This window comes from Notamacropus eugenii, chromosome 2 (assembly GCF_028372415.1).
Source record: "Notamacropus eugenii isolate mMacEug1 chromosome 2, mMacEug1.pri_v2, whole genome shotgun sequence".
NCBI lineage: Eukaryota > Metazoa > Chordata > Mammalia > Diprotodontia > Macropodidae > Notamacropus > Notamacropus eugenii.
This window is the reverse complement of record NC_092873.1, coordinates 464,626,837-464,651,213: the sequence shown is the minus strand read 5'-3', so window position 1 is coordinate 464,651,213 and position 24,377 is coordinate 464,626,837. Positions and strand designations below refer to the sequence as shown.

The following is a 24,377-nucleotide window of genomic DNA, read 5'->3' as shown; positions in this document are numbered from 1 at the left end:
TGGGGAATGATGGGAGACAAGGCTGGAAAGCAAGGAAAGAGGCACATCCCAGAAGATGTTGAAGTCAGAGAATTCAGGTTTGCCGTGGTAGTCACCAGAACCATTGAAGTTTCTTGGATAACCAAATGAAAGAGCATTTATTAAACACCTACTATGTGCCAAGCACTGAATATGTAAATAGAAAAATTGAAACCATTCCTACCCTCAAGGATCTTGGGCTCTAATTGGAGGGACATGACATACAAGTTAAGTTCATCTGTAAGGCAGATGGAAGGCCTGCAGTAGAGTAATGGGACTGAGAACAAACACCGGGTGTCCATAGATTAGGAAAGTAGATCAGACAACAGCACCAGGAGCCAGAGATGGTTACACCTGAAAGATCTTAGCATTCACTGGAAGGCATCGAAGCCATGTGAACAATGGAGCAGGAAGAGGGGAAGGCATCCTGATGATGGCAGGTCTTTCTTCCACCTGACTCACCTGGATGGGTTGTGGGATGGCTCCTGACTGGGGAAGGAGATGAAGCGGGGAAAGTGCGGTGGTGGCACGGTGTGGAAGGACAATCGGACTCGCCTCAGTAAACAGCATTTTTGTTGTTGGGTTGTTGTAGTTGTGTCTGACTCTTCACAAGTTTGGGGGTTTTCTTGGCAATGATACTGGAGTGGTTTGCCATTTCCTTCTCCAGCTGATCTGACAATTGAGGAAATTGAAGTAAACAGGGTTAAGTGACTTGCCCAGGGTCACTCAGATAGTATTTGAGGGTGTATTTGAACTTAGGAAGACTCATCTTCCTGACTCCAGACCCAGCATTCTATTTCCTGAGCCACCTAACTGTTCTAATATATATCATCATATTTGGTAAATAGTATGGCAATAGTGTGTGTGTGTGTGTGCGTATGTATGTATATGTATGTATACACACATATATGTATATATGTATATAATATAGACCTTATAGACCTATTAGTACAAGTCAAATGAAGTCACTAATTTTTACTATTTATATATATATATTTATAAAAATGTAAATAGTAAAAATCTCCAGTACAGAAAAACCATTCCTTATACGGCAGATGTTTCCTGCATTCACACATCGATGGCTGCATGAACCCTCCATTCCTTGGGACCCTTAAAGCTTCCATTATGCCAAAAGGAACGGGAGCCTGCTAAGCAACAAACTGAAGTATTTACTGGAATATGATGTTCTCCCTTCAGTGCTGTGTAGTAGTTGAAAATCTGGAAGGTATTAAACCTCCCCTATAATATTCCTCCCTCAGAAGTGAGAGAGTTAAATTCTAGTTTCCCTGCAGTAATCATTTAAGCTGATTATTTTCAGTGGAAGGAGGAGAGTGGCTGCCCAAGCAGAGCAGTATGTGGTCCACCCCCTTCTCAGAGGGCAGTAAGGCCTGAGGTTTGCTTTGGTTTGGGTTTTTTTCCCTATGTGAGATCTGACCTGCCTGACTTGGGGAAGGTGCTACAGCTAAGGAATGGAACTGTTCAGGCCTGGCTCTCTGAACCTGGGGAGGATACATGCCCGTGCTGGAAGTGACCTAGTAAAGCAGCTTATGGTGGTTGGAGGAGGGGGGAGGGGAAAGAGCCAGTGAGCAAGACTGGGCCCAGAGTTATTCTCAGAGGATCTGAGGCTTGTGGGATCTAGAGCGCAGAGACCCAAGAAGCTGGAACTACATACTCCTCCACCCACATTTAAGATAAATTAATTCTCCTTGAAATGGCAAAGACTTTTGCATCTCTTTTCCCACCTCACCTTGCTCAATATATTTTTAGCTGAATTGATTTGAAAGAAATTAGGATTAAGTTAAGACTGGAAAGACTCCTGCAGAAGAGTATACCCCAGAATATGGATGGAAATAGGTTTCTGTGAGGAGTCAGACAATAAACATTTATTAAGCACCAACTATGTGCAGTGCTCAGCACTGGGGTTGTGGAAGGAGCTTTCAATCTAATGACAGAGACAGCAAACACACATTCAAACAAGGATGAATACACAGAAGGCACTGGGATTAAAGAAGGCTTCCTGGAGAAGGTGGGGTTTTAGCTGGAACCCAAGAGGAGATGGGAGACACTCTAGGCACAGGGGAGAGCGATAGATGATGCTCTGAGGCAGGAGGCATATCCTGTCCTTGGGAGGAGGCAGATACCGTGCTGAACCACATTGCTACCAGATGGCTCTTTAGGATGCTGTAGCTTGAAACTCTTATGCCATGACTAAGCATAATGGAAAGAGTATTGGCCCTGGAGTCAGAGGACCTGGGTTCACATCCTGCCTATGATGGATGCTTCCTCCTTTTATGACCTTGGGTGACTTCACCTCTCTGGGCCTCAGTTTCCTTGTCTGTAAAATGAGAGGGTTGTCCAACCTCTGAAACCCCTTCCATGTCTAGAACTGTTCTCCTATGTCAGAAGGGAGCATAGGGGCTGATTCCCCCACATGTACATACACATCACTCATAAACTCACCACACATGTGTATATAACACCCCACCACACACACACACATACACTCACTCTGAGAATCACTGCCAGCCTCTGTCTTTTCTATCAGTCAGGCACAAGGACAGCCCCTTCCCTCCTGACACTGAGCATGCCCAAAGGACAGGCTCCCCAGCTTTTCAAAGGTGGCTGGTCTCCAGTCCCCCAGGTAGTATCACTGACTCCCCCTTTTTCCTTTAGCTACTTTTCTCAAGGAAGATTTTTTTCAGACTTGTCATTCTAACTTGCCTCCAGGCTCCCTAGAAAAAAGGGGGGAAAAGTGCTTTCCTAATCAGTGGAGAGGCTGGCTTTGTCCACAGTCGATGAAAGGCATAGCCATGGTGTTGGCAGTGGCAGGGACAGAATGGTGATCACAAAAGAGGGCAGACGGGAGGCTGAGCAAAGTGGAGCTGGCTGCCAAGGCCCTGCAGGATCAGGGTGCACCAAAGCCCTGTGTCATCACTGGCAGTCTTTGTGATGAACACCCCCAGACAGCGGGGAGCCTCATAGGGGCTCTGGAGTGCCTCTGCCAGCTGCCAAAGGCCTACAGCTTGACGTGGGCATCTTCCTGGGCTGGCCGGCTGATTATCTCCACTGTCAGAGCTAGGCCCTCGGGGAACACAGCTGTCCTTGGCAGAGTTATTGGAGAAGCTGATTGGCATGGAGGAGAAAAAGCTGAGCAGGGAGGAGGGATGGGGTGGGCTCCTGCAGCAGGCATCAGTGCTGGCGGCAGACCTGGGGCTTTCATTTTCACACCCACACAATCTCTACCACTGCTGCCAGGCTCCCAATTAAAAGCCTGCCTGCCTAGAAGGCACCCTCCAGAAAGCAGCCTATATTGACAGGAGCACAGCCGTAGGCCCAGAAGCTGCGGCTACACTGAAGTCAGCCTCTTTTCCCCTTCTGTGAGCTCTCAGAATGGCAGTAAATGCCATACATTTACAATGCCGTTTCCTGTTTCCAATGCACCACCCTCTACATGATCATGTTGGATGCTCAGAACAGCCCTAGGGAGGGATAGGAAATGTCCCCATTTTAAAAGGAAGAAAATTGGACCTCTAAGAATTGAAGCAACTTTTCCAAGGTCACAAAGCCAGGAAATAACAGTAGAACCTTGGTCTTCTGGTTCAGTCCGTGAATGGACAAGGTGAATTAAAAAGGCTTTTTACTTATTTATTAGGCATTTACTATATACAAATAGGAACAGGTCGGCAGAGCCTGCCCTCAAAAAAGCTCCCATTCTAATCAAGGGAGACCACCCACAAAGAGGAGTTGGATTCCCTGGAAGAGTATTTTGGACAGAGAAATGAGAGGGAACAGAGACGCCCCCTTTCCAGTCTGGATTTAATTGGTGCTCTCAGAACTAGAGCAAGAAGATGCGGAGTGTGACGGACAGGGTATGCAGAGGTAATGGAGAAGTGGGGGGGCTGGGTCCAGGACCAAGGGAGAGAAGGAGATGCAAACCAATGGGGAACTTGAATTCTGAGTGTGAGATGAGGCTGCCAGGCTGCTGGTAAGGCATGAAGACTGGATGGCTGGAAAGTCTAGAGATACTCCCTTGGGACCTTTGCACATGAAATGCCCCAGCCTGGGCAGAGCTTTCAGGGCAGGCTGACTGTTCATTCTACACTATTGTCCCACTTTGTGTGCTCTCATGTCATAGGGTTTCCCGGGGAACCATCTTGGTCCTTTCTCCTTCAAACTGATAGTAAGAAGAGACTCTCTTCTGTCTAAGACAGACTTTGGATGCAGATACCTGGGCTCTTAGATAGACTATGTTTGTGAAAGTCTGGGTTGTTTCTGCCCTTTGGATTTCTCCATGTCCCCATTGCCTAGAAGACTGTCTGGCACATCGCAGGCGCCTAAATGTTTGTTGTATTTAATTGTCTCATTATTTAAGTCATTTGTTTTATTATCTTCATATTAATTAATATAATTGCTTATTTAATTGATATATAATTCAGTATAATTTTATTGATTTACTTTATTTGTTATTAAGAAGTCTTTTATTCCTGGTAAGGGTGAGCTCAACCCAGGACTGTTAATGCAGTATGATCTTACAGAGCAGAGATGAAAAAATCAGAACTCTGGGCTGGCTTCTGTCCAATGACCTCTCCAAAGTTTTTGAGATGGCCCTTCCTCTTACTCTCAGGTGTCTGGGAGAGGCAGAGGTCATTTGGCAGAGCCTGGGCCCAGGGATTCTGAAGTCACTTGCTAGGAGTTTACCATCACAAACAACCTCCAGGAAGCATGGGGGTCCAGGTCAGTGAAAGGGGCCTTCATCTGTTACCTCTGGGAAGTTGCCTAAGGGGCCCTTTGTGCCTAGAATATATCCCGGCCTCAACTTGCCTGTCCCTTACATGGCCTAGCTTCATTCAGGTGGTATAAACCACCTCCTCTGGAAAGCCTTCCCTGATCTTCCTAGGTGATAATTCAAATGACTCTGTTTACTATATTCCTCTATTTACTTATATATCCATAACAAAATATAAGCTTCTTAGGAGCAGGGACTAGTCTTTTTTTTTGTTTTTTGTTTTTGTATCCATAGGGTCTAGCCCCTGGTGGGTGCTTAATCTATGCTTGTGTAGTGCATGGAATTGTATTGGTGGCACCCAAAGGGCCTGAGGGCCAGGAGAGCTGGCTCTTCTTCTGCCCTGATTCACCTTGAGCTGCTGCAGTTTCCTCATATGCTGAATGAGGAGGACCCCTGGTATTGCCAGGTTTGAGACGCTGGAATCGGGAAATGTTAGGGAAGTGAAAGGTGGCGGATCTCTGAATACATCCCTTATTAAAACCTGACTAAATCCTCCATTCCACAGGAAACCTTCCCCGAGTTCTAATGCCTTTCCTTTTAATTATTTCCTGTCTATTCTGTGTATAACCTGTTTGCATTTATTGGTTTGCTTATTTTCTCCCGCATTTGGCCTTTGTATCACCTATTTTTGTATTCGCTGTGCATGGTACAGTACCTGATACACAGTGGAGTTTAATAAATGTTCATCACTTAGTGGATGGATTAGTATCCTTTCTTACTGTTACTGTCACAGCCAAAACCATTTCCAGCATCTCTTTCCTTCCCTAGGGAGTCAGTAGAGCCAAAGGAGAGTGAGCACCTATATAGTACGGGCTTAATAAACACTTAGTGGTTGATTGAGAATTACAAGGGGTTCTGGGTCTGGCCCTATGGAGATATCCTAAACCATGCCAATTTACAGAATTGGGAGGAATCAAACCTATGCCTGAATGACAGTCTTCTCTGCAATTCCTTTTCCAAGTTACCCTATTCTTAGTGCCATAGACATGGCATGCATGCCCTCTAGCGTGGGGTCCAAGGAGCACAGCAGCTCAGGAAACATGAGGGACACGCTGCCCAGCCGGAACCTTGTCATTGTTAAACCACTTCTAATCCGTGTTATTTTTCTCTAATCTCTCTCCCTGGCCCCCCTCCTGGTGGGCCTGCCTGCCTCCCCTCGGCTGTAGGGCCTTTGTTCCGAACCAGGAGCTGCTGCTGAATCCCGGGCATGAGCAAGCCAAGCTGCTCCTCCAGCAGGGTCGCATGAAGGCCAGGACCAGCCCTCTCCGGGCCAGCCACGACATCGTTCCCGCCGTGGTCCCCCGGCTCCCTGGCAGGTGAGTGTAGATAGAGATGTGGGTGCTGAATCTTGGGTGTGCTCAAGGCAGGAAGATGGGGGGTGGGCTGGGAAGATGAATGGGGAGTCTTTGCCAAGGCAGCCCCTGGTGGGCTGCTTTCTCTGGGTGTCTCTCTCTTCTTACTTCATATACACGTGGGAGCTGACCTGTAGCCTGGGTAGCCTGTCTCTCCTGCATACATCACTCTTGTCATCTTGTCCCTCACACCAGTGGTTTTTTTTCCCAAAACAAGCACACACAACCAGGACACTGATAGGGGTGTATGTATTTAGCTTACAATTTGAATGAGATCATTTGATGGTTTTTTTTCTCCTGACCAATGAATCCGTCACAGGGTGATAGATTTAGAGATGAAAGGCCCTTTCCATGTTAATCCCTTCATTGTACAGTTGAGGAACCAAGGTTAAATGACTTGCCAAGGCTGCACAGGTAATAAGAGGCCAGGCCAGGATTCAGGCCTGACTTCTCCAGCTTCAGGGCCAAGTGCTTTCTACTCTGCCATGTTGATTTCTCCCTTCTCCTTTCTGGCATTCTCGAGAGGGAACTATCCATCTAGAAACTCCCCCTAAACTCTTTCTGACTCTGTCCTAGAAAAGACCCTCCTCCTGGAGGATTTTTCACAAAAAACCCACGCCCTCTCAGTTCTTCCCTGAAACTTCTCATAAAATCATTAGGGATGCTGAACCACACTTGGCAAGGATTCGCTGAGCACCTCTGGTAGCCAGCACTTTTACCTTTATCAGATCCATAATCAGAAAAGGTGGAAAATAAAATGGCTGTTTACTGAAATCCTTCAGGACCTCTGGCCGGCCCAGAGCCTAAGCTGATTCCTTTTCCCTGACCAGCCTTAAGGAATCTCTGGAGATAGGCTCAGGGCTTACAGAGCCTGGTACAGAGGAGGTAATTTTAAAAATGCTTGTTAATTTGTTGACTTGGCTAGGCAGAGAGATCTGCTTATCTTCCCTGAAAAGTAGCCTTAAATCCTGAGCTTTATTTTACTAAATTGGACATAGTTCAAGATGGCCTTTAGGTGCAGCCCTCCCTCCCTCAAAATAAAATCAAGTGGAAGTCATGTCATTATTTTTCTGATGGCATGGTCTTGTTTGGCAATGAAGGACGAACACACACACATAGATGCAGCCTAGAAGAGAGAAGACTGTTTCCATCACTCTCCTGGGATGGAGACAGGAGAGGATATATCCTCAGATATGCCCTCCCCCTTTTTAGCCCTACTCCTTGGATGTCAAAAGTCCCCTTGGGATGCCTCATCCCCTTGAAATGAAGCCTTCCTTGGTACTCTCAGCCAAATAGGAAGTTGCCTCCTTAACCCCTGTTTTGTGCCTCTAGTGATGCTACCAGGCTTCATATCCCAGCTCCTGTACTTGTCTACACGCCTTGTCTTCCCTGTAAGAGCGTAAGTGTCTCAAGAGCTATTACTCATCCTAGGTTTCCCAGTAAGGCCGACCATGCTGCTCTTTGAGCACACCAGAAGTGTTGGGTTGAATTCTTATTTTTCTGGGGAGGATACAACAGCGACATCTATCAGTATAATATAAGTGAAGGGTAATGGGGTCAGACATTCCTTGGAAGTGTCATTCATACTATAATGATAGTCAGGATATAACCAGCATGGTCTAAGGCAGCCACGTGAATTCACATGGTTATCCATGGACTTCAATGTCTCTCGGAACCCCAATTTTCTCATCTGTAAAATGGAGACAAAAAATACTTGATTTATCTTCCTCATAGGTAGGAAAGTGCTTTGTGACCTAGAAAGTATTCTAGACATGTGAATAACTAGTATTAGTTCCAGTACACTCACGGCATCTAATGCCTGCTGAACCTGAATTGAATGAAATCGGGCATTACTAAAGTTACCTGCACACATCCAAATCCCCCTCCCTCCACATGCATGTCTGCACCATTTTCTAACATGTGCACACATATGCACAGTCACAAATATCCATGTTGCCTTTCGTTTCCATTTCTGGGCAATCATTCAGATGCAGCCTGTGATAGAATTGTACCGACGACTCCCCCTCCAGCTTATTCCAGGGGAATCAGATGGGGGAGGGTGGATGATGTAAGAATAAGAAAGGACATAGGAATGCACATGGCATGTTCCGTAGACATCATTCTGGATGGGGCAGAGTCTGTATGTTGGGTCTGGAAGTAGAGTGGAGGCAGATTACGGAGGGTCTTGAATGCCAGACTAAGGAGTTGGTACTTGATCCTCGTGATGACAATGGGAGCCCATGAAGCCTCCTTCAGATGCTGGGTTCAAATCCTGACTCTGTCACTTGATTAATATATCATCATGGGCAAGTAACTTAATCTCCCTAGATCACAGTTTCAACTACATTATGAGAAAAGGCTGGACTAGATGACTTGGAAAGACTTTTCTGGCTTTATATTTCCAATCCTATGATCAATGTCTTGACATTTCAGATTAAGTCTCTTTGAGCCAGAATGACTTTCATTTTGTCCAGTTTCAGATGGAGGGTCAGACTCTATGGTTTGGTAAAGTTGCATGGTTTGCTGTGACCCACTCAACATTGCACAAACAGTGTCACTTTGTGGACTCACAACCCACTCTCATAAGCATGCCGATGACTGGGATGTGCCGGGTAGATGGGGAGCTAGCTTGGGATCCTGCTAGTCTACCCTCCTGTTTCCTCCATCACTTTCCTCATGGCCCTAATCTCTTTGCTCTTGTTGTTAATCCAGGGACGTTAATAGTGGTGCAGGCCAGAACTCCAGGGTGACCCTTGCCTTCAGAGATGGAGATGCCCCCTATGGTGGGAGCCTGAGTGACTCTTCCAGTGGGGAGTCCAGCTGTGGGCAGAGGAGGAAACGAGGCCCCTCCCCATCCAGGGTCCGCTTCGAAGATGAGTCTGCCCAAGATGCTGAGGTCCGATATCAGGAGAGGTTGCAACAGCCTCAGAGAAGGGCTTTGGACTCTGTGCTCCGGTCCCTGGGTCAAGGACCCTTGGTCTCTAAGCCTGACCTCTCCAACTATATCAATGGTGACTTCCATGCCCGAGAGACTCAAGGGGATGAGGCCTTTTGGGGACCACCGAACAAAGGGAGTACAGGGGGGTTGGGTAGAAGGGGCCTGCCTGGAAAAGTACAGGAACTTAATGTTGAGGGAACATGTCATACATGTGGCTCCTACATTCAGGGGATGCCTCAAGATCTAGACGTACCTCCTACAGAGAGGAAGATGCCCCCAGGCAGGAGCCACAGCCAGGAGAGAGGGAATGTTTGGAGTATGAAAAAAGGTCAGGGCATTCCTCAAACAGAGTCTTTTGCCTCCCCAATCTGGATCCTCCCATCCCGACAGCGTCTCCACACAGAGCACATTCGAGAGACGTACATTGGAGAGGTCACCTACCCCGATGAGGTGGACTCTGCCTTGGATAGCACAGATACTTCAGACAGCTGTAGGACAGATAGCGAGGAAGCTGGAACCCCTCACCGCAGGAATAGGGGCAAAGCCCGAGGAAGTGGCCACCTGAGGGGCCGCAGGGCTGGAGGAACACAGAAACGAGGCAGGGAAACTGAAATGGAGAAGACTGAGGGCCCCCAGATCTGGGACAACCAAGTAGAGGTGGGGGGTAGATTTGAAGAGGCTAGAAGAACTGCCCCTGAAGGATCCTCACTTCCCAAAGAAGGCCATGGTCCTAAGCAACCTGTCCCCGAGGCCAAAACTATTTCTAAAGAGGACCAGAGGACAGTAGTGCCTCCTCCACTAGCCACTGCCGGACAGAGCTGCAAATGGACAGAAGATACTCAAACTCCATGTAGGGCATCAAACACCATGGCCTCTTCTCAGCAGCTGGCACTATCTGTGCCAGGGGTAGAAGCCCAGATTTCAGGGAATCAAGACCTCAAAAGCGCTACAGCCTCCTACCCCCAGCCTCACAATCATGTAAGCCCCACAAGAAGATCCAACCATGACTCCCCCCAGCAAGCCAAGAAGCCAGCTCAACCCTTCATACTAGGGACTTGGGTTCCTACTCCCCCACCTGTGAAGAAAGCATCCTCACCTGTGCCTTACAGGAAGGCTGTGTTGGCCCGGACCCTTGGGCCAGACAACCAGAGGGACCCAATGGATGCTCACCAGCTTTCCCTAGGGGAGAGTGATGCAGAGTTGGGAGGGGTAACTCCAGGGGAAAACCAGCTCAGCCCCCCCAAGATTAAGCACCATCTGCTGGTCCCAGCCACTAGTGACTTCAACAAGATTGGGCCACGGGAGCAACTCAATGTCCAGAGAAGAGGCACAAGAGAAAGTCAGAGGGTGAAGGGTCCACCCAGCCTGGAGCCAGAACTCTCCACTGGGAAAAGCAGAGATGGTAAGAGATTTCTATCCATGAAGGTCTGCTCAGCCCCAGCAGCCCTGGAAAAAAACCTGAATTGGAGCGATGAGTCCCAACGTGGGTTCTATATACCCTACACATGTCACTCCAAGGTGGTCAGAGGTTTCACACAAAAGTCTTCAGAAAAATCTTGAACCAAAATTAATTTTAATTCATTTCTATTTTTTAAAGACCTAGCATGTGAAACCTAAAGCACTCAACTTGGAATCATGGGGTCTGAGTGCTAATCTCAGTTCTGTCACCTGCAGACTTTGGGAAAGTCACTGCATAGTTATGGGCCTCAGTTTATTCATCTGTAAATATAAGGAAATTGTATAAGATGGCCCCAGCCATCAGTCTGGGATCAGTGGGATCAATCTGCTCTGACCAGATGACCTCTGAGGTGTTCTCCACCATAGATCTTTGATGTTGTGATCCACTATCTGGGCCTCAGTTTCCTCAACTGTCAAATGAGGGGAAGGGAGCTGAACTACATGCCCTTGAAGGGCCCTTCCAGCCTTAGAGCTATGATCTGTTTTTAGAATTGGAGGGAATCTTCACTTTCTATGGATTTTTGTGGTTGAGGAACCTAAAGCCCAGACAGAAAGTGCCTGAGGTCAGCTAACCAGCTCTTGGCAGAGTCAGCAGGAGAACCCAGCCTTTGTCCTAGGCTCTTCCTGCTATACCATGTGTTGTGCGTGACTGTTGGAGGATATTGATCACTCAAAGGATAAAGAGTCACAGCTCCCAAAGTTTGGGGAATCACTGAGTTTTATTTACAGTTTCTGGAGCTAGAAACCAGAACACTCTGGTTTCTTCTTCTCATTCAATTGTCTTGGAGTCTTAACTGGGACAACCTCTCAGGCCCCTCAGAAACAAGCAGAAGGTGTCCCAGAGGCAAGGGAGGGTGGTGGGGTGGGCAGAATACAGAACTTGGCACCAGAAGACTTGACTGCCTCTGGCCAGCAGCTTGGCATTAGGTGTGGGGGATTTAGCAAGGAAAGAGAAGGTGACTCCAGGTTCCTACTGGGCAGACTGAGCACCAAGACTTGGCAATGTCATAATGGTAGCAGGGGGAGGCAGAGAAAGATAAGCAGACCTCTGTAGCTTTGGATGAGGTGCCGATGCCTTGTCATGGCTTTATCCAGTTTAAAACACAAGGGCAACATGCACACGTGGTTCCTCAAGAAATAGAGCCTCCCATCTCTGCGCTGCTGGGATGTTGTTTCTCAGGGACTTTGGCTAGCTTTCTCTTTCTCACTTCCTAGGGTGCTTTCCAGTTCCCCTGGCTTCCTTCCAATCTCCACTTAAATCCCACCTTCTCAGGAAGCTTTCTCTGGTGCCCTTTAATGACGGTGACTTCTCCCTGAGATCACCACACATTTACACCATTTTCTCCTCCATTAGGAGATGAGCTCCTTGAGGGTGGGGACTGTGTTTTTGTCTTTCTATGTATGCCCAGTGCTTTACATAGGACTTGGCACATAGTGATCACTAAATGAAGATTTGCTGATTGGCTGAGGGCCTGAAAGTAGCATACAGGCCTCTGGTCTGAAGTTTCCCTGTGAAATGTAGATCCTGATGGGTTGGGTGCTGCTGAGATTTCTGGATCTGACAGCCCATTGTGCGGATTGGGTGCTCTCCTCCTCCACAGAGCTGGTAGTTTGTCTTTTGTGCTTTTAAAAATGCTGTGAGTAATCAGAGCTTCTTGAGCTCCTCTTTGGTCATATTGGTCACAGAATCTTGAATGATCTTAAAACACACTCCAGACAGCTTGGATGGCTGCATTTTGCAACCCACAAAAAACAAAAATGGCAGGTGGCCTTATATCCTTGGAGTCCTCCAGTCAACTAACTGACTTTTAGGATAGGGCAGAATGATTTGTCTTGGCCTGTCTGATTTCTTCTCATATTTTTATCAGAGATACCCTCGGTATACATGAAGAACATGCCCATAGAGATCTTATAAAATGAGGAAGAAGGCATATTGGTCAGTAGTTTTAATGTTCTTTCAATTACCTTTTGGGGGCTCCTAATGTTTTCTTTGTTTTTTATGATATTCTGCATTCCTTTGGGATTCTCCCTGCCTTGAAATAACCTGCGAATTAACAGCTCACAGCTTTCAGGGAAGGTGGATCATTTCCACAATACAGTCTTGATCTGGTCCAGTCTTTTCCCCACATTTTGTCTTCCTACATGATATTCTACTTTGCTAGTATTCTGGGGGAGATGGAGGTCTTAGGACCCATAGGTAATGGTTCTTCTGTCATTGTTAATGAAAAAGATTGTTATAGGAATGGTGAGGGCTGGCATGACACAGAGATCAAACCTTGAAGCCAGGAAGACTTGGCTGGTTGTGTGACCATGGGCAAGTTACTTAATTTCTCAGTTGCAACTCTCTAAGACAATAGGTTGCAGAGAAAGTGCCAACCTACATTGGTGGATGGAGGTTTCCTCACCTAGGAGTTCTTGTAACAATTCAATCACAAGTCCGGTCTCTTTCCCCATAGAAACAATGACAAATTTGCTAATGTCCGTCTCTTACCATTTTTGTCTCTGAGTGTCTCTTGAGATGATATGGCTCGTTTGGGTCACACCAAGATTTCTGTAGATTTCTTTTCCTTTCCTTTCTCTTTCGGCTTTTTATTATAACAGCTGATAATATTCTGTTGGGTTTTACAGATGAGTTTGTGTTCTAAACCGGTGCTGCCTTTGGATGATCTTTCTGCTGGGTCTCCTGGCTAAGTCAGTTTTGGGGGCTGACCTGGCCTCTTCACTGTGGTGACTGTTTTACACCAGCACTTTTTTTCCCCAGGCGACCTTGATGATGAAGTCCAATATCTTTGCTTTTTCCATTTTTCACTTTTCACTGTTTACAACTCACTTGAATGAGTCATACTGCTATTGCTGGAATTGTCCAAAGCATCTTCTTATCTTTAGATGTTCTATTTTGGTGTGAATTTTTATCTTTGTTCTAACTAGATGATGGTTTGACTGGAAGTGATAAATTTCAGACAGGACGTAATAAATAATGTGAATTGCCAGTTCCATTACCCATGCTGAGCTCTACCTTTTCTGATCAAGAAGAAACTATAATTTCCCTTCATCAACTCATGCTTGTGTAGACTCCCATGGAGGAGAGCACCCAACCCATCAGGATCTACATTTCACAGGGAAACTTCAGACCAGAGGCCTGTATGTTACTCTCAGGCCCTCAGCCAATCAGCAAATCTTCATTTAGTGATCACTATGTGCCAAGTCCTATGTAAAGCACTGGGCATACATAGAAAGACAAAAACACAGTCCCCACCCTCAAGGAGCTCATCTCCTAATGGAGGAGAAAATGGTGTAAATGTGTGGTGATCTCAGGGAGAAGTCACCGTCATTAAAGGGCACCAGAGAAAGCTTCCTGAGAAGGTGGGATTTAAGTGGAGATTGGAAGGAAGCCAGGGGAACTGGAAAGCACCCTAGGAAGTGAGAAAGAAAAAGCTAGCCAAAGTCCCTGAGAAACAACATCCCAGCAGAGCAGAGATCGGAGGCACACAGAGAGAGAATGAAGGAAGGAGAGAGGAAGAGAGGAAAGAAGGTGGGGAAGGAAGGCAGGAAACAATCCTTGTATTACATACAAACAGAACATTCCTACATTGGTCACACATTGGTCATGCATTGGCCAATGCATGTCTTATTTTGAATACTAGTCCATCATCTCTGTGTTATGAGGTGGGTAGCATTCTTCTTTGTCAGTCTGCTGGCATCATGGCTAACCATTTAATTGATCAGAGTTTTTAAGACTTTCAAAATTGTTTTTATGATACTGACATTATTGTATAAATTGTTCTTCAAGTTCTGGTCACTTCACTCTACGCAGGTCATACTGCTAGTGCCGGGCACATAGTATGCACAATATTAATGCCTATTCCCTTCCTTTAAAAACCATCTATTTCTTCATTTGCTACAGCACAAAAGTGTTCCATTAGAGTCATATATCCTAATTTGTTCAGCAGTCCCCTACTTGACGGCTACTTCTGTAATTTCAAATTCTTTGCTACCACGAAAAGAGTGACTATAAATATTTTTGAACGTGTAAGAACTTTTCCTCTTCTTTGACCTTACTGAGATACAACTTCCTACTATACCACAATGAGAACATCGCATGTATAGTCGATGAAGTGGATCCAAAATGGAACAGGAGGAAGAGAGCAGGCTAGATTGCATTTGGGCACTTGTGCAGTATTTTTAATGATCTCAAGCCACTCCTTGGCACAGAGTTCTATTGTTCAGACACAAATGTTCTCCTAGTGGTATTTCATTGTTGTAAATCTTGGAACAATACAGTCACAAGGGCATCAGAGTTATGGGTGAAGTGGGGCAATGGGGAAAGTCATGGTGGTCCCAAATGGACTGATACATATTTCAGGGATAACTGGCATACCTCTTCTAATCATACATCTCTTAGATGATCTTCGTTATATTGCTTCTTGTGTAGAGGCTACCTGGCAAGATTGAGGGATAACAGATGGACAGCCCATTGGTATCCACAAAATATAGCAAACCTTAGAGGAAGGTCTCCAATACACAGGGTGGGGCCTCTGTGGAGGATCCACGGAAGAGTATGGACAAGAATCATAGGATGAGAAGGTATGGGTGGGTTTCCATTTGTACCAATAGAAGGAAAATGCACAAGACCTAGATCCACCAAGGTATTTAAAGCATCATTTGCATATAGTGCCATTTTCCAAAGAGCTCAAATTCCTCCCCTCTTCTTCTTTGTGTCCCTGTGATAAAGTCATGATCACAGTTGACTTTTGGTTATATAAATTAAATGGAAGGGATCCCTTTTTCTTCATATAATTAAGCCAACTTTATCCATCCAGGGCTCTTCACACTAACTGGATGGCTTCACCTGCTGCAACCACCACTACTCTGCTTGGAGTTTATTAAATTATGTCTCTATACACCTTATGTCACCTCTATCTCCTCATGCCCTTTTCACTATTTGTTGGTAAAACTCTCTTCCTTGAGGACTTGGAAAATACAAGGTATGGATACTGCCTGACATGGATGTGGCTGTGTGACTGTTGCAGGTGGATTCTTGGGTCTTCCTGAGTCAGCTGTGACCAGCAGCCTCAGCTCCACAGGCATCATGGTTTCATTAGCAACAGAGCAAGCCCAGTCTAGCATGGACACAGAGAACAAGCTCCAGAGGGCAAAACCAAGCTCTGAAAAGAATGTCTCAAAACGGTGAGTGACCACAAGGCAAGTTTTCCTGTCTAGTTTCACAGATGGTTCTAGGGTGGTGATGTTATGGGGTTTCCTGAATGGTCTAGAGAAGGAATGAACTCCTTGTGTTATGTGGCACAGAGAATAATAAGGCTGAGCCAGGACCCACTGCTTTGAGCCATCTCTTCCTTTTTCTCCATCCTCATCATGGCGCCTGCCGCTCTATATCCTTCCAGGGAGCCATAACAGTTGACTGATATAGCTCCTACCATATGCCAGGCACTGTGCTAAGCATGTAAAGATGTTCCTCACCACCAACCCTTCTGATTCTTCTTGCCTAAGCACATCTGGCCCTCTGCTTTTGTTACTGCTCTCAGAGGGCAGGACCCCTAGAGCTGAACTTCTGGCTTACAGTAGGAACCACTTCCTTTCCTAAGGTTATAGGATTATAGATCTAGAGTTAAAAAGAGCTTCCAAGGCCAAAGACCTTCACTTTTCAGGTGGGAAAACTGAGGCCCAGAGAAGTTAAATGATTTACACAAGGTCCCACAGGTGGTAGACAGTAGAGGTGAAGTTAAGCGTTCAGAGTAAGTGTTTTTTCCCTCTCCTCTTCTCTGGTTATTTGGAGTCTTGGCTATTTGTTCCCCAAGGGTCAGAGGACTCAGTGAACCTCCAGTCCCACAAACCCTAATGCAAGGGAATTGATATGAAGACTCCTCTCCTTTGAGTTCAAGAAGAATTTGCCAAGGGAGTCCAGCCAGAATGGTCTTCCAGCGTCCTCTTTTTTTAGCTCTCTCTCACCAGCTGACCATTATGTTTCAGAGCATCACCAGGGGCCCCTTCAGGACCTAGCACCCCCTTGGCCACTCCAGTCAGTGGGAGCAAGAAAGGGAGCAGTATCACTTCTGCACTTGGGCTGAAGAAATTCTTCTCTATCTTGGGCCAAACCACCCGACAGAAACTGGGCAAGTTTCGATGCTACAGCATGGAGCAGATTCCTCCCGCAGCCTTGAACCAGGCCCAGCAGAGTGAAATCCACCATGTCCATAGCTCCAAGATGAAAAAAACACCTTCTCTGCAGTCCTTGCAACTGGTGAGTCCCAAGGGGCCTCTTGGATGGACAGTCCCTTCCTTCTTTGACTGCTATGAGTTCAAATCCTGCCACCACTATTTTTATTAGCTGTAAATGGGCAACAGCTCTGGGCTTCAGTTTCTTCATCTATAAAATGAAGATTTGGGTTGGACCCGACACCCTCTAAGCTCGATGTTCTTCTGATCCATCACCACTGGTCGGGCTATCTCTCTTCCCTGCCTTGAGAGTCTTATGGGTCCCCTGGAACCCATTGTGAAGCATACCATAAGTTGTAGTTTTCCTCTTTAAAAAGAATCCTTCAGGTGGCTTCTCCTTAGCCCCAGTTCACGATGCAGTGCCCAGAGCCCTGAGTTTAAACAGAAGAGATCCGTATCTGACTTCAAGCTTTACTGTTTGCTGGCTGTCTGGCCACGGGTAGCTCACTCTAACCTAGTCTTGGTTTCATCGTCTGTTAAAAATGAGAAAAATAATACTTGTACTACTTTGTTCACAGGGTCATTGAGAGGAAACTACTTCACAAAATATAAATCGCTACCATTTGGCATTGACATAATGCTTTAACATTTTCAAAATACTTTACATATGTTATCTTGTCTGATCCTAACAACGTTTTGATTTAGATTCTGTTATGATCTCCCTTTTATAGATTTAAATGACGTCATACCCTAGCTCCCTGCTACCTTTCTAGTCACATGCCTTACACCTTCCCCACCACGTACTCTTTGAGCTAGTGACATGGTCCACCTTGTATGTAGGTTTTATATATTTGCTAGATTATTCTCTCTCCTATTAGACTGTGAGCTCATCCAGGGCAGAGATGGTCTTTTGTCCTCTCTATATCTCCAGTGCTTAGCACAGAGGAGGCACTTTAGTCCTTCTTGGCTGACTTGCCCAGTGTCACATAGCTCGTGAGTATCTGAAGCCATCTTCGAATTCAGGGCTTCCTGACTCCAGGCCCAATGCTCTATCCTCCCTACATCACTGCCACTCTGTAGATAGGAGCTTTTTTGATTATTTCTTAGGTATAGGGCAAGGTCAAAGTGTTTAATACTGCAAGATCTCAGCCTTGCTGGAGAAAGTTATGTAACTACGCTGACTGTGTTCACTGTGTTATAGCTTCTCCGGTCTTACCTGAGCCCTTACTGCTGCAGAGAAATCTGTCTGTTTTTCCTGAATGAGTCTTTATTACACCCCCCTCAGTTATTCCAGGTCTTTCCTTCTCTTCTCAAATACCTACAACCTGTATACCCCTTCTCTCTCAGTGAAGGCAATAATGTTTTATGATACTGAGAAAATTGAGGTCATCTTCCATCTCTCCAATTCCTCATCTCAGAATCCCTCTACGTCATCCCCATTCCCTCTTCCATCCTCTACCTTCTGAGAAAGAAGCAGCTCTTCTCCTTGCTAAGGCCAGTCCCTCTACTTGTTTCCTTAATTTTGTCCCATCCCATGTCCACCCCATTTAATACCTTTCTCTCCTCTTTCATTTTTTATTATCTACTCTCTCCTTCCACGATGCCTGCAAACACGGTCAGGTTTTGTCTGTCAGAATTTCCCTTGACTGTGCCATCACCTTGAGCCATCATCTCCACATGTTACTTCCATTTCCTTACCTCCAGCTCACTTCTCCATGCCTCAGAATCTGGCCGCAGACCTTACCCCTTTACCAAAACCTTGTCTGTGGTTAATAATTGATTAACTGCTGGTTTTGGTTAGTTGGCCTTGTTTCACTGACATTTCTGCAGCATTTAATAGTGTTCTTTAAATTCTTTGGCTGGTTCTCCGCCTGTCTGTCTGACCATTCCTTCTCAGCCTCTTGTCCTGGATAGTCATCTATCATCCACTCACTATAGGTGTGATTTTGGATGAATTGCTTCTCCTCCTTAGGTGTCAGGTGCCTCATCTATAAAGGGGTTGGGTTCCATCATACAACTAGAGCTATAAGGGACCTCGGAGACTGTCTGGTCCCACTGACTCATTTTACAGATGAGGAAACTGAGGCATATGCAGCTCACACAGGTAGTAAGCATCAGGGTGAGATTTGAGCCTTTGCCTTCTGATTCCAGAGCTGGCATTCCTCCCTCTGTACCAGATATTAGGCAAAAGACCAGTGGCAGGAAATCATAAGCAGTAGAATAAAGGGAAAATTCACCTGGGGAGGAGATAGGAGTTGAAGACAGTGGGCAGGCAGTCAGAAGGAAGGAAAGAAGAAATGCTGTGTTTGTGTTTGTTTAGGCTTCTCTGCTGGCACCTGGGTTTGCCAGTATGTGTCAACACTATCACTGACACCATTTTCCCTGGGGATCTGGCCTTCATTTTGGAGTCAAATTTATACAGCACATCCCTGAATCCTGGTACTTGAGAGATAAGCTGAATTTGTACCATATAAGTGCTTCAAGGGAATGGTGCCATAGTGAAAGGGGGACAGGGCTACTGGGGGAGGAGAATTTGTTTGGAATCTGAGTCAAAATCTAAGACGGGAGCAGGCCAGGAGCTTGTTAAAAGGGAGACAGGGCCACAGGACCTAGGCGGGTATTTGGAGGGGCTGAAGCAAATAAAAGGAGGGGGCTAGCTGCTTGGCTTGGAGGGACTTATGACATTAGATTTCTGGGGTGAAGTACCGGTTGTATCAAGATTCTTGGCTTTTTATCTTGTCTTTCTATGAAGCAAAGCATGAAGGAGTTGGGACCAAACAAAAATGTGCTAAACAGCCATAACCCCAGACTGTTTTGTCCACTGCTCCTCTTGGAGAGCTTCCTGTCACCAGCACCTGGGGAATCAGGGATCCTATAGCAAAGACTGTGTCCTTAGAGAGATCATAAAAATGGAAAAAGGAACCCCATGTACAAAAATATTTACAGCAGCTCTCTTTGTGGTGGCCAAGAACTAGAAATCAAGGGAATGTCCACCAACTGGGGAGTGGCTGAACAAGTTGTAGTATATGAATGTAATGGAATAATATTGTACTATAAGAAATGATGAACAGTCGGACGTCAGAAAAACCTGGAAAGATTTATATAAACTGATGCTGAGTGAAGTGAGCAGAAACCAAGAGAGAACATTATACACAGTAACAGCCACAGTGTGAGAGGACTGTTTTTGATAGGCTTAGCCTTTCACAGAAGTGAAAGAACCTAAAACATTCACAAAGGAAAATGCCATTCACATAGAGAGAAAAAACTGGCGACGGAATGTAGAATGAAGCAGACTATTTTCTCTTGTGTTATGCTTTATTTTTCTCATGGTTTCTCCCATTCTTTTTAATTTTTCTATGCAACATGACTAATGTGATGTTAGAGTGCGAAATGTGAAAATGTGTTTAACAGCAATGCGTGTGTAGAACCCATGTAACATTGCATGCCATTGTGGGGAAGGAGGGGGAGAACATTTGGAACCTATGGAAATGATTGATGAAAACTGAAAAAAAATTGTCAGATTTATTTGGAAAAAGGAAAGATCATTCAAATCCTTCAACAAAGGAAGAGCCGGTGATTGGTGATTGATTAGCACCTGTTTGTGAACCTGGAATGAGTTTTATTGCAGAAAAAGAAATGTTCAGTTTCAGAAAACAATCATTAGAACTGGAAGAGACCTTAGCGATTAGTCTAATTCTGTCATTTTAAAGATGATGAAGAGCACTGGCCTTAGGGTCAGGAGGATCTGAGTTCAAATCTGGCCTCAGACATCTACTAGCTCTGTGACCCTGGGCAAGTCACTTAACCCCAAATGCCTCAGAAAAAAAGATGATGAAATATCCAGGGAGAGGAATGACTTGCCCAGAGTAACAGGGGTAGTTAGTGGTAGAACCAGGTGCCCTAACCTCCCCGCTTTCCTACTATACTATACCACAATATCAAAGGAAGCTTTAGAACAGAGGTTCTTAATCTGGGATCTATGACCTTGTTTTTTTAATTAGATAATTGTATTTCAACATAATTGGTTTACTTTGTAATCTTATGTACTTTATGCATTTAAAAACACATCTTGAGAAGGGAATCCATAGGGTTGACCAGTCTGCCAAAGGGGCACCATGACATAAAAAGTCAAAACCTCTTTTTTTGTATGGAGAAGTTTTCTAAAAGTCTTGAGAATGGTTTGAGGGCCCTTCTGCTAAGAGACAAGGAAATGGATTGGAAGACTTTTAAAATTCTTTTATACCACCATCAATAAATTGTTATCAGAATTTTTTCCTCACCTGCAATACTGCATCTTTCCCACCAGGTGTCATCTTCTCACCAACATCAGAAAGCTGGCTCAGTTCAAAATCTCCACTCTCTGCTAGGCAAGGCGGATCGCTCCCGATGTTACCTGGTCGGGGATGGAGGGGATCCCAGGGCACCTGGGAGGTAAGGTTGGACCATAGCAACCTTTCGCAAGATGGGTTGAGCCACTCCTCCCTGGTCAAAGCTGGGAAAGTGGAGGAGTGGGCATCTTTTAAAAAGGAGGAAATTCACTCATTTAAGAAGTCATTTGCTGACTGAGCAGACCGGAGGAGGTTGGGGGCAGGAGGTGGAGGAGGCACAGCCAGAGGAAAGTTTGAAGGGAATAACTCATGCGGGCTGTTTAGAAAACTTGCTGAACTTTCATGATCTTTCATGAGTTTTGAAGAAAAAGCTATCTGAGAAAGTCTTCCAGGGAGACTTCTTGGACCCTTGCATCATCATGCAGTCCAATCCTGGATTGATGTAAGGGGTCCCCAGAGAAGGACAAGCTCTCTCCTGAAGCAGTTCTAGGTGGGGCATCTCTTTAGCAGAGAGACCAGGGAGCCCAAGAGCTGGGTCACTGACAATTCTAGAGGACCAGGAGGGTCCCAGTACTAGCCATGACCATGCTCACTTTTACTGGTAGAAGAGCCTCATCCTGCTCTACAATGCAGATGAATAATGAAACCTTTCTCCCATTTCTTCCCTTGCTTTTCCTACAGGCAACCAGGCTTCACTCCCAGGCGCTCCCTCAGTGTGGATGATATTGGTGTCCCCAACCTGGTCCGGACAGTGGGTCGGATAGTAGAGGTATTTCCAGATGGGACCAGTCAGTTGGAGTTACAGCGTCCTCCAAATGGTACCTTTGGCTTCTGTGTGTCCTCTGGGAATGGCCGACCTGATTCAGGTAATTCTTTCCTGGAACACAGAGTCCCTAGAGAAGTCTCTGGAAGTCAGCAATCCATGGGGGTTACAAGTACAATGTCTGTAATCCCAGCTTCTGAGGAGATTGAGGCTGGTGGATCTCTTGAGTTTAGGAGTTCTACCTCAGTGGGCTAAGACAGTTGGGTGTTTGTATGAAAGTCTGCATTGATATGGTGAGCTCCTGGAATAGAGGGCCACCAGATTGCTCAGGGTGGAGCAAAACAAATCCACTCAGGTGAGCAGGTCAGAGCTTTTGGGCTAATTAGAGTGAGACAGGACTTTACCAGTAATCAGTGCACTTCCAGCCAAAGTAAGATGAGGAGAGAGAAAGGGAGAAGGGGAAGAGAGGGGGAGGGGGAGAGAGACAAAAAGAGACAGAGACAGAGAGGAAAGGGGGGAGGGGGAGGGGGAGAGGGAGAAGACGTGAGAGAGAAAAAGAAAAAGACAGAGGGGGAGAGGGAGAGGGAGAGAGAGAGAGAGAGAGAGAGAGAGAGAGAGAGAGAGAGAGAGAGAGAGAGAGAGAGAGAGAAATCTGAGAAAGCTCATTTTAGGGCAGTACCAATTTAGGACCCTTTATTTAAAAAGGCCAAGATTTTCACCTTTGCTGGCTCTCCCTGCACAGTTAACATATCATTTGTAGCCTTCCCCTACCCTTACCAATCTCATTTCTGAGGAGCATTTAAGGCTTGTTAAGTTTTTGTTTCTGTTTGAAAAGCTTAGCAAGTCTAATTCCATTTGGGGACACGTTGAAACAGTAAGAGACTGAGGGAGGCCAGTGTCAAAGCTGGAGGCAGGATCCAATCCCAACTTACCAAAGGCTTCAGGCTAATGATTCACAATTTACTCGCCTTCTGGTGTTTGATGGTATCTTGAAATCAGGCTCTTAAAATCCTTCCTTTGGGAATGTAGCCAGAGTTAAAATGTTATGCTCCGGGGTTATCACTGAAGTGAAGGCCTAAGAGACCTGCGGGATCTTCCTCCTCCCTTCTGTGGCCTGTGCCCAGACCTATAGATAGCTTCCTCTCTGAGCTGCCTGAGCCCTCCCAAGCCTTGCTCATGGGTGTTTGATTCACAGGCTGCTCTAGATCTCTCTGCTCTAGAAGGTTGCTCTGGTCTTGTCTTGTCTGAGACTTGTCTGAGTTGGGCGACAGAGCACTCGCTCACTCATTTGGTGGAGGTGACTTGTAGTCTCCTGCTCAGTCATATGTTGTTCCTCAAAAATACTTGATGAGCTGGAGGAGAACTGAGGCATGGTCCTTTGTGAATGGAATCCATTCCAAGAAACTATTCCAGAATCAATCTTGGTGCAAGTGGAGCTTGGAAGATGAGTAACAAGCAAACTGGCCCCAGGTGTCAGAGGGGTTACAGACTGTTACTACCAGGGTCTGCTCTATTGACAGATGGACCTCCATTTCACAGGAAAAAAAATCCCCATTTCTTCCTCAGTGTGCATTTCTTCTCACAAATCACCTCAGGCTAAGTTTGTATTTGAAAAATATTTCAATCAGACTAGAACAAGGCTGGCAAAATCAAGAAGTCTTAGACATGGTATCATAGGATGGGACATCCTACTTTCTAGGTACAATTCTACTTTCAGGGTGGAGACCATTTCAGTCAGTCAACAATCAACAAGCAGTTATTAAGTGCTTACTTTGTACCAGGCAGTACAAGGTACTGTGCTAAATTTGGGAGGAGGGAAGATTCAAAAAAAATCCCAATTTTTCAAGTAGCTTACATCCTAATGTAACACAGACAACATGCACGTGTAGACTGGCTATAACCTTAAAGGGGAAGTCATGGTTGGGAAGAGTGAGAAAGGGAGAGACTTGGCAAGGCTTCCTGGAGGAGATGGGGCTTGAACTGAGTTCTAAAGGAAGGCAGGCATTCACGAGGCAGAAGTTAGGAGGGAGAGAGTATTCGAGGCATGGGAGCCGTCCAGTGCAAAGACCCAGAGTCTTTGAGGCAGGAGATGGTGTTGTATGTGGGGAATGGCGGGCAGGCCACTGTGGCAAGTGGGACCATAGATTGCATGGAGGGGAGTGATACATTAAAAGACTGGAAAGATAGTGAGGGCTACTGTTCTTGGCCTCCTGAGTTCTGGTGTGTGTGTGTGTGTGTGTGTGTGTGTGTGTGTGTGTGTGTGTGTGTGTGTGTGTGTGAGAGAGAGAGAGAGAGAGAGACGGAGAGACAGAGACAGACAGAAAGCAGATGTGAGACTCAAGTATTTAACTCTCAATAGATTGTCCACACTGGGAGGAGGAACACTGCAGAAATTTTTAGTTCTTCTCTCAGTCATAGCAGCATGGGCTCATGCAACAGCAGGACCCCTAACCCGCATTCCTGTGGTGCTGGGATCCCAGAATCTCTGTGGGGCCTGAGTCTTATTCATGTGCCCATCTGTTGCTGCATCCCCAGCTCTGAAAAGAGGCTGTACTTAAAG

At 45.9% G+C, this 24,377-nt stretch overlaps 1 protein-coding gene across 2 annotated transcripts in view; it reads left to right on the top strand.

The window, feature by feature from the left end:
• The window catches only part of KIAA1614 (KIAA1614 ortholog), a 52,628-nt gene that overhangs the window by 16,151 nt on the left and 12,100 nt on the right, over positions 1 to 24,377 (top strand). For both annotated transcript variants that reach the window (XM_072648480.1, XM_072648479.1), the window contains exons 4-9: positions 5,971 to 6,120; positions 8,869 to 10,496; positions 15,583 to 15,739; positions 16,541 to 16,811; positions 21,033 to 21,157; positions 21,736 to 21,920. In XM_072648480.1, coding sequence (XP_072504581.1) covers positions 5,971 to 6,120; positions 8,869 to 10,496; positions 15,583 to 15,739; positions 16,541 to 16,811; positions 21,033 to 21,157; positions 21,736 to 21,920 — 2,516 coding nt within the window. The remainder of the gene's footprint in view (positions 1 to 5,970; positions 6,121 to 8,868; positions 10,497 to 15,582; positions 15,740 to 16,540; positions 16,812 to 21,032; positions 21,158 to 21,735; positions 21,921 to 24,377) is intronic.